This window comes from Cherax quadricarinatus, chromosome 81, assembly GCF_038502225.1.
Source record: "Cherax quadricarinatus isolate ZL_2023a chromosome 81, ASM3850222v1, whole genome shotgun sequence".
Classification (NCBI taxonomy): domain Eukaryota; kingdom Metazoa; phylum Arthropoda; class Malacostraca; order Decapoda; family Parastacidae; genus Cherax; species Cherax quadricarinatus.
In genome coordinates, this window is record NC_091372.1 from 2,870,236 (window position 1) to 2,884,151 (window position 13,916).

The 13,916-nt window shown below is 39.8% G+C and overlaps 1 protein-coding gene across 1 annotated transcript in view; it reads left to right on the forward strand.

The window, feature by feature from the left end:
* LOC128699781 (KICSTOR complex protein SZT2) overlaps nucleotides 1-13,916 on the forward strand; it is an 807,931-nt gene that overhangs the window by 539,231 nt on the left and 254,784 nt on the right. The window contains 1 exon segment of the mRNA XM_070102247.1: nucleotides 1,488-2,208. Within this exon segment, the coding sequence (XP_069958348.1) occupies nucleotides 1,488-2,208 (721 nt within the window).

Below are 13,916 nucleotides of genomic sequence, written 5' to 3' on the forward strand. Positions count from 1 at the left end.
TCATGCAAAATTCATGAAAGGCCAATTTCCAAATAGGGTCCAGAATAAACACTACAGACATTCCTGGCACTAAAATAACTTTCTCTGTTCATTAGCCACGTCTCCAGTCCCCTCTCATATTATGCTTGCTTTCCATTTTTAATTTTTATTCACACAAAAAATAGAAGATTTACTGTTATGCATACTTCTGCATTATTGTAATAATTGTATAAATAATATTTCATTCATGAACGCATGTTAGACCCACCAGGTGATGTGTATTGGATGTGTGAAGTGATTTGTTTACTCTTGAACATCGGCAAAAACTAAACATTTCTGCAACTTTGAGCTCAATTTCAAGTTACTTTCATTCCTGAAACCAATCAGAATTATCTCTATTTCTGTAATTTATCTTCCATTCTATCAAATGAGACCAAGAAAATGAGAATACAGCTATAAAAACCATGTGAAAATACACCGCAAAGTCGCTGTTTTAAACCAAAAACACTCACGTTTTTGTTTTCTCATTATGCACTGCATGCTGCAGGATTTTTTATATGGTTCACACTTACTGCATAGACCCATTCTCTCATATCTAGGCTCAAATTTACCGCTTGCAGCTTACCTGAGTAAGCAGAGCTCATGGCATTATATTATGAGACCAGTACTGGCTTCAAAGCCGTGATATAACACGAGCAACACTGGCTTCAGAGCCATGATTATACAGGACTGACACCGAAAGGGTTAAAGTTTCTGGTATGGCAGTTTAGCCTTGTAGATACATTATATTTCATAAATATACAAAGAATCAGTACTGTCTGTTACAAAGATGTAAATTGGCTGGTCTGAACTGAGGTGGAAGTAAATGTAAGTATAGCAGATATTTTGAATGATGGATTAGGTTTATAATGTTATGTAATAAATCAAATTATTTTTCTAAGTGCTAGGGGTGATTATCTACTGTATTTGAATTTGTGGAGATTGAGCTCCAGCTCTTGGGTCCAATACTCATTCTTCATACGTACTACTACTGTTTGCTGTTGAAATACTTTGTAAAACCTTTGTGATTCACTTAGTTATTCAGCTTTCAGTTAACCTTTGCTTGCAGGAGACATTGTATTTTTTTAAGTGTATCAATTTCTTTAAGTTGTCTCTTTGGAAATATAAACACTTAAGCAGTATAATGTGGGCTTTATCAAGTCACAAACAGATCTACCTGGGTAAAAGGTATGTGAGTATACTATATAGGATGGAGTCAGGTGGAAAATTCTGCAAGTGACAATCTTCCAAGTAGGGTGATAGAGTCTAGAACCTTGGGTAGCTTTAAAAAGAGATGTGAAAGGATCGCATTATACTGCTTAAGTGTTTATATTTCCATTGTGTTGGTATTTTGTACTATTTATTTCCAAGTTATCTCCTTGTAATATGGAAATACGTATATGAAATATTTTATTTTTCCAAAGTAATGAAGTGTAAAGATATGCTTTAGCATGCCTTTTTTTTTTCAGATGTCAAGAAAGTTAGGAGTAGTTTCTCACGGGAATCCTCTCACCAATCACACGATGGAAAGTTGCGATTATCCGAATCTCCAAAGAAGAGCACAGTTCCCTCTTCCGCTTTGTTCTCTACACAATCAGAAGGATGTGAAGCTGAGGAAGAGGAAGATGGAGAGGACGAAGGGGATGATGATGACAATTGTGAAACTAGGAAAGAATTTCTGGCTTTCCCCAAGAGTAACATTGCAGCAAGCACTCCAGAATGTGACAAGAAACATGATAATACAATTGAAAACTTAGAGCTGATTGGCAAAAATACTCAAATTGAAGATATTCAATCCTCTGTGAAAAATATTTTTCCAGATTCAATTGCTAACATTGCTGAAGACAAAACTGTTGAAGCAGAGGAAACATTTGTAAATCAGTTAACACATGCATCTGATTTGTCAGAAAATTTATCCGCCACAGTTGAAAGAAGTGATATGAGCCTTGATCAGGATGGTTCTAATAATGATACACAAACACTGAAACCTTGTGAAGAGACAGCTCATTCTGACCTGTCCCAAAATGACACCCTCATAGCAAAGGAAATATCACTGGAAGGAGATTCAGGTATAGATGCTTCATTGCTGGGGATAACACTTGGGGAAGGAGCTCCACTTCTTCATGAAACACACAAACCATTAAAGGATCCTTCCCATCGTTTGTCACTCCCTCTTAATGAGTTAATAAGGTGTGTGAAATGTTGATAATTTTTTTTATTCATTTGATTTTTTGTCCATATCCCTCATTTGGTATTTTTGAACAGATGGAGGAGAAAATGTTAGCAAGACCTATAAATTACTCTGTAATCCCTTCTCCTATACGAATTACTACATGTAAAAAGAAGAAATTTCAGTTTCCTTTTTAGGTCACCCTGCCTTGGTGGGAGATGGCCAGTGTGTTGAAAAAAAAGTTACTATATCTCAATTCACTTACCAGTTTCTTGAAAATTGAATTTACTTTATTTTTGATAGTAGCTCTCAATTTCCATTATGGTATGCTGGGGCAGAATGACCATTTCTGTTACCATATATTACTGCAGCATAATTCCCCATCAAGTCTTGGGTAAGGACATTGTTATGGGGTGTGGGGGAGGCCTAGTATTAGTGCTGGGTGTAAAAAAACTTATTACTGTCTGTCTCTAGACATGTACCATATGAATGTTGCTCTGTGGTCATGATCTGTTTTCTATCATTTCATTACCCATCTTGTCTCTGGATATCAATTAGGGCATCCAAAAGGAGTTGTAATGATGTTGGAGATGCCAGAAAGAAAAGTATGTGCATAACTCTAACCATTTCGTAGAAAATTGTGATTGGAGATGGGTAGTGAGCTGGGAGTTTGTACACTTTTAGGCTAGTGTAACACACACACTTACACTAATTACACATTCTTGTGTAACTGCAGTATACTTATTTACCTACTCAAGCTGCATTTATATACTGTAGTAGGTTGATAGACAGCAACCACCCAGGGAGGTACTACCGTCCTGCCAAGTGAGTGTAAAACGAAAGCCTTTAATTGTTTTACATGATTCAATTCAATTCAAGTTTTTTTTTTTTTCAACAAGTCGGCCGTCTCCCACAGGTTTTGGGTATTTTGTGGTTTACATGTTATAAAATACTAATTACAGAGGGGGCCACTAGGACACCTAGCATGGCTAGGCATTTCCAGCAGACTTAGATTAATTCTTAACATTAAGTCCTTACAGATTATAGTATTAAGGCTAAGTGACTACATCATAATTTGTGAGTTTAGCAGTGTGAATGCTTTTGTTTTGGCACAATACAAGGTGTCTATATTTGAGTATCATAGGCAAACTTATGACTAGTTAGGATTTATTATTTTAAGATTAAGATTAGTATTTCTGGGTTTATAGTCAGTGGGTGAGTGAGTGAAATTTTGAACCACCAGGTGGTTATCATGTAGTTAGTTGTTGGGGTGGATCAGGGAGATAAGATGTTTTCTAACTGTAGTTTTGAAAGTGATGAATGTGTCTGCAGTTCTAGAGTTTTCAGGTAGGGTGTTCCAGATTTTAGGTCCTTTGAAATACATTGAATTTTTGTAAAGGTTTAGTCGAGCACGGGAAATGTCATAGAGATGTTTGTGTCTGGTGTTATGCCTGTGGATCCTGTCACAACTATCAAGAAAGCATTTTAGGTCAAGGTTAATATTGGAATTTAAGGTCCTGTAGATATAGATTGCACAGTAGTAAGTGTGGATGTTCTGAACAGGAAGTAAGTTTAGATCTATGAAGAGTGGGAGGGGTGTGTTGCCAGGGATGGGAGTTAGTGATTATTCTTACTGCGGCTTTTTGTTGGGTTATTATTGGCTTTAGGTGCGTTGCTGCAGTTGAACCCCAAGCACAGATAGCATAGGTGAGGTATGGATAAATAAGTGAATGGTATAGTGTGAGAAGGGCAGTTTGCGGTTCGTAGTATCGTATCTTGGAGAGGATCCCCACCGTTTTGGATACTTTTTTTGTTATGTGTTGGATATGGGTGCTGAAATTTAGGTTGTTGTCGAGGTATAGGCCAAGGAATTTGCCCTCATTATATCTGGCAATTAGAGTGTTGTCGATCTTAATGTTAAGTTGCGCAACACCTGCTCTGCTACCAAACATAATATAGTAGGTTTTGCCAGTGTTAAGTGCAAGTTTATTGGCTGTCATCCAAGTCGACATTTTAAGCAGCTCCTCGTTAACAATGGTGTTGAGGGTGGCAAGATTAGGGTGGGAGATGACATAAGTCTTGTCGTCAGCAAAGAGAATGGGTTTCAGGTTTTGGGATATGTTTGGAAGATCATTGATGTAAATGAAGAAGAGCAGAGGTCCAAGGACACTTCCCTGTGGAACTCCAGTAACAAGTGGCCGTATTGATAAGGCTGTGTCTTTAATGGTGACATACTGATACCTATTAGAAAGGTAGGATTTAAAATATGCAAGCGCATGGCCTCTTATACCATAGTGGTCAAGTTTGTGGAGTAGGATGCCATGGTCTACTGCGTCAAATGCTTTCCTTAGGTCAATAAAAATTCCTAGTGGATATTCCTTACTTTCCAATGCTTTGTAAAGCAGGTCTAGCATTTTTATATTTGCATCATTAGTGCTTTTATTTTTCCTGAATCCAAATTGGCAGGGGTTGAGTATATTTTGTGACGTTATAAATGAATATAGTCTCCTGTGCACGAGTTTCTCAAAGATTTTGGATAGCAATGGTAAGTTTGATATTGGCCTATAGTTGTTTACGTCTGTAGGGTCACCACCTTTATGTATTGGTGTAACCCTTGCTGTCTTGAGTAGTGTCGGGAAAGTGCTAGTTTCTAGTGACTTGTTAAAAAGTAATGTAATAGCATGCAAAAGGACATGGGCCACTCGCTTGTACAATAATGGTGGGACGTGAGACAGATTCCCTGACTTATTTTTAAGTGACTTTATGATCGCTGTGACTTCCATGGGCTCAGTTGGTACAAAATAGAAGGAATTTGGGAAATTCCCATCTAGGTAGTCCCCGGCACGGGCATTGGTACGTGGGTCATTTATCTTGTTAGCTGTATCAGTGGGATGCAGTGGTGTTTCATGAGGTTTAGTTAGAAAAATATTCTTGTTTTTTTCAGTTTGTGGGTCCCCAGAATCTGGGAAAGTGTTTTCCAGGTCTTTTTTATATCTCCTCTTGTGTCAGTGAATCTACTGGAGTAGTACAGTTGTTTGGCTTTCTTTATTACTTTGGTGAGGACTGATGAATAGTTTTTAAGAATATCTTTGTGTATTAAGCCCTGTCTTTATTGCTTTTCATATTGGTGTTTCTTCTCAATGGATTTCAGAATGCTGCTGGTTAGCCATGGGCAACCAAGCCGTTTATTCGTGATCTGTTTCGTTTTTATAGGACAATGTTTGTTGTATAGTCTAAGTAGTTTGTTAAGAAAAATGTCTGTCCAGTCGTCAATACCATTGGCCTTGGAGAATTCTGTAGGCCAGTCAACAGTCTCTAGGTCTGCTGTGAAATTCCTTATTGAGGCCTCATCATGGAGTCTAAATGAAACTTTGTTGTATTCGAGTGGTGGCTTACTAATGTTTGTTAAGAGGAAGATTGGGTAGTGGTCAGTAGTGCTGTCTGTGATTATCCCTGATTTAAGGGGGGCTAGTATATTGGTCCATATGTGGTCTAGTATGGTTGCATTTGTCTCAGTCAGCCTGGTTGGTTTAGTTATTGTTGGTATGAGAAGTGCATTGTTTATATTGTTGATGAAATCAGTTACAGTCTGATCATCTGGTAGGCCAAGGTTGATATTGAAGTCTCCAGCTAAGAGAAGGTGGTGCTTGTTCATTTGTCTGTTTGTTACTAGTGACTTTAGATTCTCACTGAAGTTTGGAATGTTTGTGTGGGGTATTCGGTATATGGCACCGATTGTTATAGGCGTCTTGAGGTTTTTACAGTAAAATTAGCAAAAATGTATTCCCCATATTCATCACTAAAGCAATTAGTGCTAATACAAGATAGTTGGTTAGAGTAATAGATTGCAGTACCACCCCCAACTTGGTATGGTCTGCAGTTGTGGATTGCTGTGTATCCTGGTAGTGGGTAGATATCAATTGTGTCCTGCTTAAGCCAGGTCTCAGTAAGAATAATGCAGGAGAAGGGTGTCTTTAGTGACTCAAGGAGTGCCAGGAGGTCATCATAGTGTTTGCTTAAGGACCTGATGTTGTAGTTAAGTACTGATAGACTTTTAGCATTGTTTAGGATAGTGCTGGCTTGTGATGCTGTGTAATAAAGGCAGTTACTTTCCAATAAGTTTTGATTGTGTGTTAGATTATGATGGTAGGATTGCTGGTGTCTTTTGTCTGTCTCATAAATATGCAAGATTACAGGTATGTCTTGCTACTTCTACTTACACTTAGGTCACACTACACATACATGTACACGTTTATTTATACACACTCATCTGAGTTTTCTTTGATTTTATCTTAAAAGTTCTTGGTCTTATTACTTTTCCTTATCCATGGGGAAGTGGAATAAGAATCTTTCCTCCGTAAGCCATGCGTGTTGTAAAAGTCAACTAAAATGCTGGGAACAATGGGCTAGTAACCCCTTTTCCTGTAAAAATTGCTAAAAAGAAGAAGAAGAAAATTGTCAAAGTGGGAAGTCTGAATGTGCGTGGATGTTGTGCAAATGATAAGAAAGAGATGATTGTGGATGTTATGAATGAGAAGAAGCTGGATGTCCTGGCTTTAAGTGAAACAAAGCTGAAAGGGGTGGAAGAGTTTCAGTGGAGAGGAATAAATGGGATTAGGTCAGGGGTTCAAATAGAGTTAGAGCTAAAGAAGGAGTAGCAATAATGTTGAAGGATAAGATATGGCAGGAAAAGAGGGACTATAAATGTATTAATTCAAGGATTATGTGGAATAAAATAAAGGTTGGATGTGAAAAGTGGGTTATAGTAAGTGTATATGCACCTGGAGAAGAAAGAAGTGTAGAGGAGAGAGAGAGATTTTGGGAAATGTTGAGTGAATGCATGGGGAGTTTTGAACCAAGTGTGAGAGTACTTGTGGTTGGGGATTTTAATGCAAAAGCGGGTAAAAATGTTGTGGAGGGAGTAGTAGGTAAATTTGGGGTGCCAGGGATAAATGTAAATGGGGAGCCTTTAATTGAGCTATGTGTAGAAAGAGATTTGGTAATAAGTAATACACATTTTATGAAAAAGAGAATAAATAAATATACAAGGTATGATGTAGCACGTTAGATTATGTATTGGTGGATAAAAGGTTAATGGGTAGGCTCCAGGATGTACATGTTTATAGAGGGGCAACTGATATATCGGATCATTATTTAGTTGTAGCTGCAGTTAGAGTAAGAGGTAGATGGGAAAAGAGGAAGGTGGCAACAACAAGTAGGAGGGAAGTGAAAGTGTATAAACTAAAGGAGGAAGAAGTTCGGGTGAGATATAAGCGACTATTGGCAGAAAGGTGGGCTAGTGCAAAGATGAGTAGTGGGGGGGTTGAAGAGGGTTGGATGAACGTTAAAAATGCAGTATTAGAATGTGGGGCAGAAGTTTGTGGTTATAAGAGGGTGGGGGCAGGAGGAAAGAGGAGTGATTGGTGGAATGATGAAGTAAAGGGTGTGATAAAAGAGAAAAAGTTAGCTTATGAGAGGTTTTTACAAAGCAGAAGTGTTATAAGAAGAGCAAAGTATATGGAGAGTAAAAGAAAGGTGAAGAGTGTGGTGAAAGATTGCAAAAGGAGAGCAGATGATAGAGTGGGAGAGGCACTGTCAAGAAATTTTAATGAAAATAAGAAAAAATTTTGGAGTGAGTTAAACAAGTTAAGAAAGACTAGGAAACGTATGGATTTGTCAGTTAAAAACAGAGTAGGGGAGTTAGTAGATGGGGAGAGGGAGGTATTAGGTAGATGGTGAGAATATTTTGAGAAACTTTTAAATGTCGATGAAGAAAGGGAGGCTGTAATTTCATGCACTGGCCAGGGAGGTATTCCATCTTTTAGGAGTGAAGAAGAGCAGAATGTAAGTGTGGGGGAGGTACGTGAGGCATTACGTAGAATGAAAGGAGGTAAAGCAGCTGGAACTGATGGGATCATGACAGAAATGTTAAAAGCAGGGGGGGATGTAGTGTTGGAGTGGTTGGTATTTTTGTTTAATAAATGTATGTAGTAGGTTGGTAGACAGCAACCACCCAGGGAAGTACTACCGTCCTGCCAGATGACTGTGAAACAAAAACCTGTAACTGTTTTGCATGATGGTAGGATTGCTGGTTTCTTTTTCTGTCTCATAAACACGCTAAGATAACAGGGATATCTTGCTACTCCTACTTACACTTTGGTCACACTTCATAGACACGCACATGCATATATATATATATACATACATCTAGGTTTTTCTCCTTTTTCTAAATAGCTCTTGTTCTTTTTATTTCTTCTATTGTCCATGGGGAAGTGGAAAAGAATCTTTCCTCCGTAAGCCATGCGTGTCGTATGAGGCGACTAAAATGCCGGGAGCAATGGGCTAGTAACCCCTTCTCCTGTATACAATTACTAAAAAAGAGAAGAAGAAAAACTTTATAAAACTGGGTTGCTTAAATGTGCGTGGATGTAGTGCGGATGACAAGAAACAGATGATTGCTGATGTTATGAATGAAAAGAAGTTGGATGTCCTGGCCCTAAGCGAAACAAAGCTGAAGGGGGTAGGAGAGTTTCAGTGGGGGGAAATAAATGGGATTAAATCTGGAGTATCTGAGAGAGTTAGAGCAAAGGAAGGGGTAGCAGTAATGTTAAATGATCAGTTATGGAAGGAGAAAAGAGAATATGAATGTGTAAATTCAAGAATTATGTGGATTAAAGTAAAGGTTGGATGCGAGAAGTGGGTCATAATAAGCGTGTATGCACCTGGAGAAGAGAGGAATGCAGAGGAGAGAGAGAGATTTTGGGAGATGTTAAGTGAATGTATAGGAGCCTTTGAACCAAGTGAGAGAGTAATTGTGGTAGGGGACTTGAATGCTAAAGTAGGAGAAACTTTTAGAGAGGGTGTGGTAGGTAAGTTTGGGGTGCCAGGTGTAAATGATAATGGGAGCCCTTTGATTGAACTTTGTATAGAAAGGGGTTTAGTTATAGGTAATACATATTTTAAGAAAAAGAGGATAAATAAGTATACACGATATGATGTAGGGCGAAATGACAGTAGTTTGTTGGATTATGTATTGGTAGATAAAAGACTGTTGAGTAGACTTCAGGATGTACATGTTTATAGAGGGGCCACAGATATATCAGATCACTTTCTAGTTGTAGCTACACTGAGAGTAAAAGGTAGATGGGATACAAGGAGAATAGAAGCATCAGGGAAGAGAGAGGTAAAGGTTTATAAACTAAAAGAGGAGGCAGTTAGGGTAAGATATAAACAGCTATTGGAGGATAGATGGGCTAATGAGAGCATAGGCAATGGGGTCGAAGAGGTATGGGGTAGGTTTAAAAATGTAGTGTTAGAGTGTTCAGCAGAAGTTTGTGGTTACAGGAAAGTGGGTGCAGGAGGGAAGAGGAGCGATTGGTGGAATGATGATGTAAAGAGAGTAGTAAGGGAGAAAAAGTTAGCATATGAGAAGTTTTTACAAAGTAGAAGTGATGCAAGGAGGGAAGAGTATATGGAGAAAAAGAGAGAAGTTAAGAGAGTGGTGAAGCAATGTAAAAAGAGAGCAAATGAGAGAGTGGGTGAGATGTTATCAACAAATTTTGTTGAAAATAAGAAAAAGTTTTGGAGTGAGATTAACAAGTTAAGAAAGCCTAGAGAACAAATGGATTTGTCAGTTAAAAATAGGAGAGGAGAGTTATTAAATGGAGAGTTAGAGGTATTGGGAAGATGGAAGGAATATTTTGAGGAATTGTTAAATGTTGATGAAGATAGGGAAGCTGTGATTTCGTGTATAGGGCAAGGAGGAATAACATCTTGTAGGAGTGAGGAAGAGTCAGTTGTGAGTGTGGGGGAAGTTCGTGAGGCAGTAGGTAAAATGAAAGGGGGTAAGGCAGCCGGGATTGATGGGATAAAGATAGAAATGTTAAAAGCAGGTGGGGATATAGTTTTGGAGTGGTTGGTGCAATTATTTAATAAATGTATGGAAGAGGGTAAGGTACCTAGGGATTGGCAGAGAGCATGCATAGTTCCTTTGTATAAAGGCAAAGGGGATAAAAGAGAGTGCAAAAATTATAGGGGGATAAGTCTGTTGAGTGTACCTGGTAAAGTGTATGGTAGAGTTATAATTGAAAGAATTAAGAGTAAGACGGAGAATAGGATAGCAGATGAACAAGGAGGCTTTAGGAAAGGTAGGGGGTGTGTGGACCAGGTGTTTACAGTGAAACATATAAGTGAACAGTATTTAGATAAGGCTAAAGAGGTCTTTGTGGCATTTATGGATTTGGAAAAGGCGTATGACAGGGTGGATAGGGGGGCAATGTGGCAGATGTTGCAAGTGTATGGTGTAGGAGGTAGGTTACTGAAAGCAGTGAAGAGTTTTTACGAGGATAGTGAGGCTCAAGTTAGAGTATGTAGGAAAGAGGGGAATTTTTTCCCAGTAAAAGTAGGCCTTAGACAAGGATGTGTGATGTCACCGTGGTTGTTTAATATATTTATAGATGGGGTTGTAAGAGAAGTAAATGCGAGGGTCTTGGCAAGAGGCGTGGAGTTAAAAGATAAAGAATCACACACAAAGTGGGAGTTGTCACAGCTGCTCTTTGCTGATGACACTGTGCTCTTGGGAGATTCTGAAGAGAAGTTGCAGAGATTGGTGGATGAATTTGGTAGGGTGTGCAAAAGAAGAAAATTAAAGGTGAATACAGGAAAGAGTAAGGTTATGAGGATAACAAAAAGATTAGGTGATGAAAGATTGAATATCAGATTGGAGGGAGAGAGTATGGAGGAGGTGAACGTATTCAGATATTTGGGAGTGGACGTGTCAGCGGATGGGTCTATGAAAGATGAGGTGAATCATAGAATTGATGAGGGAAAAAGAGTGAGTGGTGCACTTAGGAGTCTGTGGAGACAAAGAACTTTGTCCTTGGAGGCAAAGAGGGGAATGTATGAGAGTATAGTTTTACCAACGCTCTTATATGGGTGTGAAGCGTGGGTGATGAATGTTGCAGCGAGGAGAAGGCTGGAGGCAGTGGAGATGTCATGTCTGAGGGCAATGTGTGGTGTGAATATAATGCAGAGAATTCGTAGTTTGGAAGTTAGGAGGAGGTGCGGGATTACCAAAACTGTTGTCCAGAGGGCTGAGGAAGGGTTGTTGAGGTGGTTCGGACATGTAGAGAGAATGGAGCGAAACAGAATGACTTCAAGAGTGTATCAGTCTGTAGTGGAAGGAAGGCGGGGTAGGGGTCGGCCTAGGAAGGGTTGGAGGGAGGGGGTAAAGGAGGTTTTGTGTGCGAGGGGCTTGGACTTCCAGCAGGCATGCGTGAGCGTGTTTGATAGGAGTGAATGGAGACAAATGGTTTTTAATACTTGACGTGCTGTTGGAGTGTGAGCAAAGTAACATTTATGAAGGGATTCAGGGAAACCGGCAGGCCGGACTTGAGTCCTGGAGATGGGAAGTACAGTGCCTGCACTCTGAAGGAGGGGTGTTAATGTTGCAGTTTAAAAACTGTAGTGTAAAGCACCCTTCTGGCAAGACAGTGATGGAGTGAATGATGGTGAAAGTTTTTCTTTTTCGGGCCACCCTGCCTTGGTGGGAATCGGCCGGTGTGATAATAAAAAAAAAAAAATAAATGTATGAAAGAGGGGAAGGTACCTAGGGATTGGCAGAGAGCATGTATAGTCCCCTTATATAAAGGGAAGGGGGACAAAAGAGATTGTAAAAATTATGGAGGAATAAGTTTACTGAGTATACCAGGAAAAGTGTACGGTAGGGTTATAATTGAAAGAATTAGAGGTAAGACAGAGAGTAGGATTACGGATGAGCAAGGAGGTTTCAGAGTGGGTAGGGGATGTGTAGATCAAGTGTTTACATTGAAGCATATATGTGAACAGTATTTAGATAAAGGTAGGGAAGTTTTTATTGCATTTATGGATTTAGAAAAGGCATGTGATAGAGTGGATAGGGGAGCAATGTGGCAGATGTTGCAAGTAGTATATGGAATAGGTGGTAAGTTAGTAAATGCTGTAAAGAGTTTTTATGAGGATAGTGAGGCTCAGGTTAGGGTGTGTAGAAGAGAGGGAGACTACTTCCCGGTAAAAGTAGGTCTTAGACAGGGATGTGTAATGTCACCATGGTTGTTAAGTATATTTATAGATGGGGTTGTAAAAGAAGTAAATGCTAGGGTGTTCAGGAGAGGGGTGGGATTAAATTATGGGGAATCAAATACAAAAGGGAATTGGCACAGTTACTTATTGCTGATGATACTGTGCTTATGGGAGATTCTAAAGAAAAATTGCAAAGGTTAGTGGATGAGTTTGGGAATGTGTGTAAAGGTAGAAAGTTGAAAGTGAACATAGAAAAGAGTAAGGTGATGAGGGTATCAAATGATTTAGATAAAGAAAAATTGGATATCAAATTGGGGAGGAGGAGTATGGAAGAAGTGAATGTTTTCAGATACTTGGGAGTTGACGTGTTGGCAGATGGATTTATGAAGGATGAGGTTAATCATAAAATTGATGAGGGAAAAAAGGTGAGTGGTGCATTGAGGTATATGTGGAGTCAAAAAACGTTATCTGTGGAGGCAAAGAAGGGAATGTATGAAAGTATAGTAGTACCAACACTCTTATATGGGTGTGAAGCTTGGGTTGTGAATGCAGCAGCGAGGAGGCGGTTGGAGGCAGTGGAGATGTCCTGTCTAAGGGCAATGTGTGGTGTAAATATTATGCAGAAAATTCGGAGTGTGGAAATTAGGAGAAGGTGTGGAGTTAATAAAAGTATTAGTCAGAGGGCTGAAGAGGGGTTGTTGAGGTGGTTTGGTCATTTAGAGAGAATCGATCAAAGAATGACTTGGAGAGCATATAAATCTGTAGGGGAAGGAAGGCGGGGTAGGGGTCATCCTCGAAAAGGTTGAAAGGAAGGTGTGAAGGAGGTTTTGTGGGCAAGGGGCTTGAACTTCCAGCAGGCGTGCACGAGCGTGTTCGATAGGAGTGAATGGAGACAAATGGTATTTGGGACATGACGATCTGTTGGAGTGTGAGCAGGGTAATATTTAGTGAAGGGATTCAGGGAAACCGGTTATTTTTATATAGCCGGACTTGAGTCCTGGAAATGGGCAGTACAATGCCTGCACTCTAAAGGAGGGGTTCGGGATATTAGCAGTTTGGAGGGATATGTGGTGTATCTTTATACGTATATACTTCTGAACTGTTGTATCCTGAGCACCTCTGCAAAAACAGTGATTATGTGTGAGTGAGGTAAAAGTGTTGAATGATGAAAGTATTTTATTTTTGGGGATTTTCTTTCCGTTTTAGTCACCCTGCCTCGGTGGGAGATGGCCAACTTGTTAAGTGTTGATTGATGATGAAAGTATTTTCTTTTTGGGGATTTTCTTTCTTTTTTGGGTCACCCTGCCTCGGTGGGAGACGGCCGACGTATATGCTTCTAAACTGTTGTGTTCTGGGCACCTCTGCAAAAACAGTGATTATGTGTGAGTGAGGTGAAAGTGTTGAATGATGATGAAAGTATTTTCTTTTTGGGGATTTTCTTTCTTTTTGGGTCACCCTGCCTCGGTGGGTCACCCTGCCTCGGTGGGTCACCCTGCCTCGGTGGGTCACCCTGCCTCGGTGGGTCACCCTGCCTCGGTGGGTCACCCTGCCTCGGTGGGTCACCCTGCCTCGGTGGGTCACCCTGCCTCGGTGGGTCACCCTGCCTCGGTGGGATACGGCCGACTTGTTGAAAAAAAAAAATTGTTGAATATGCTGGTGACTGAAAATA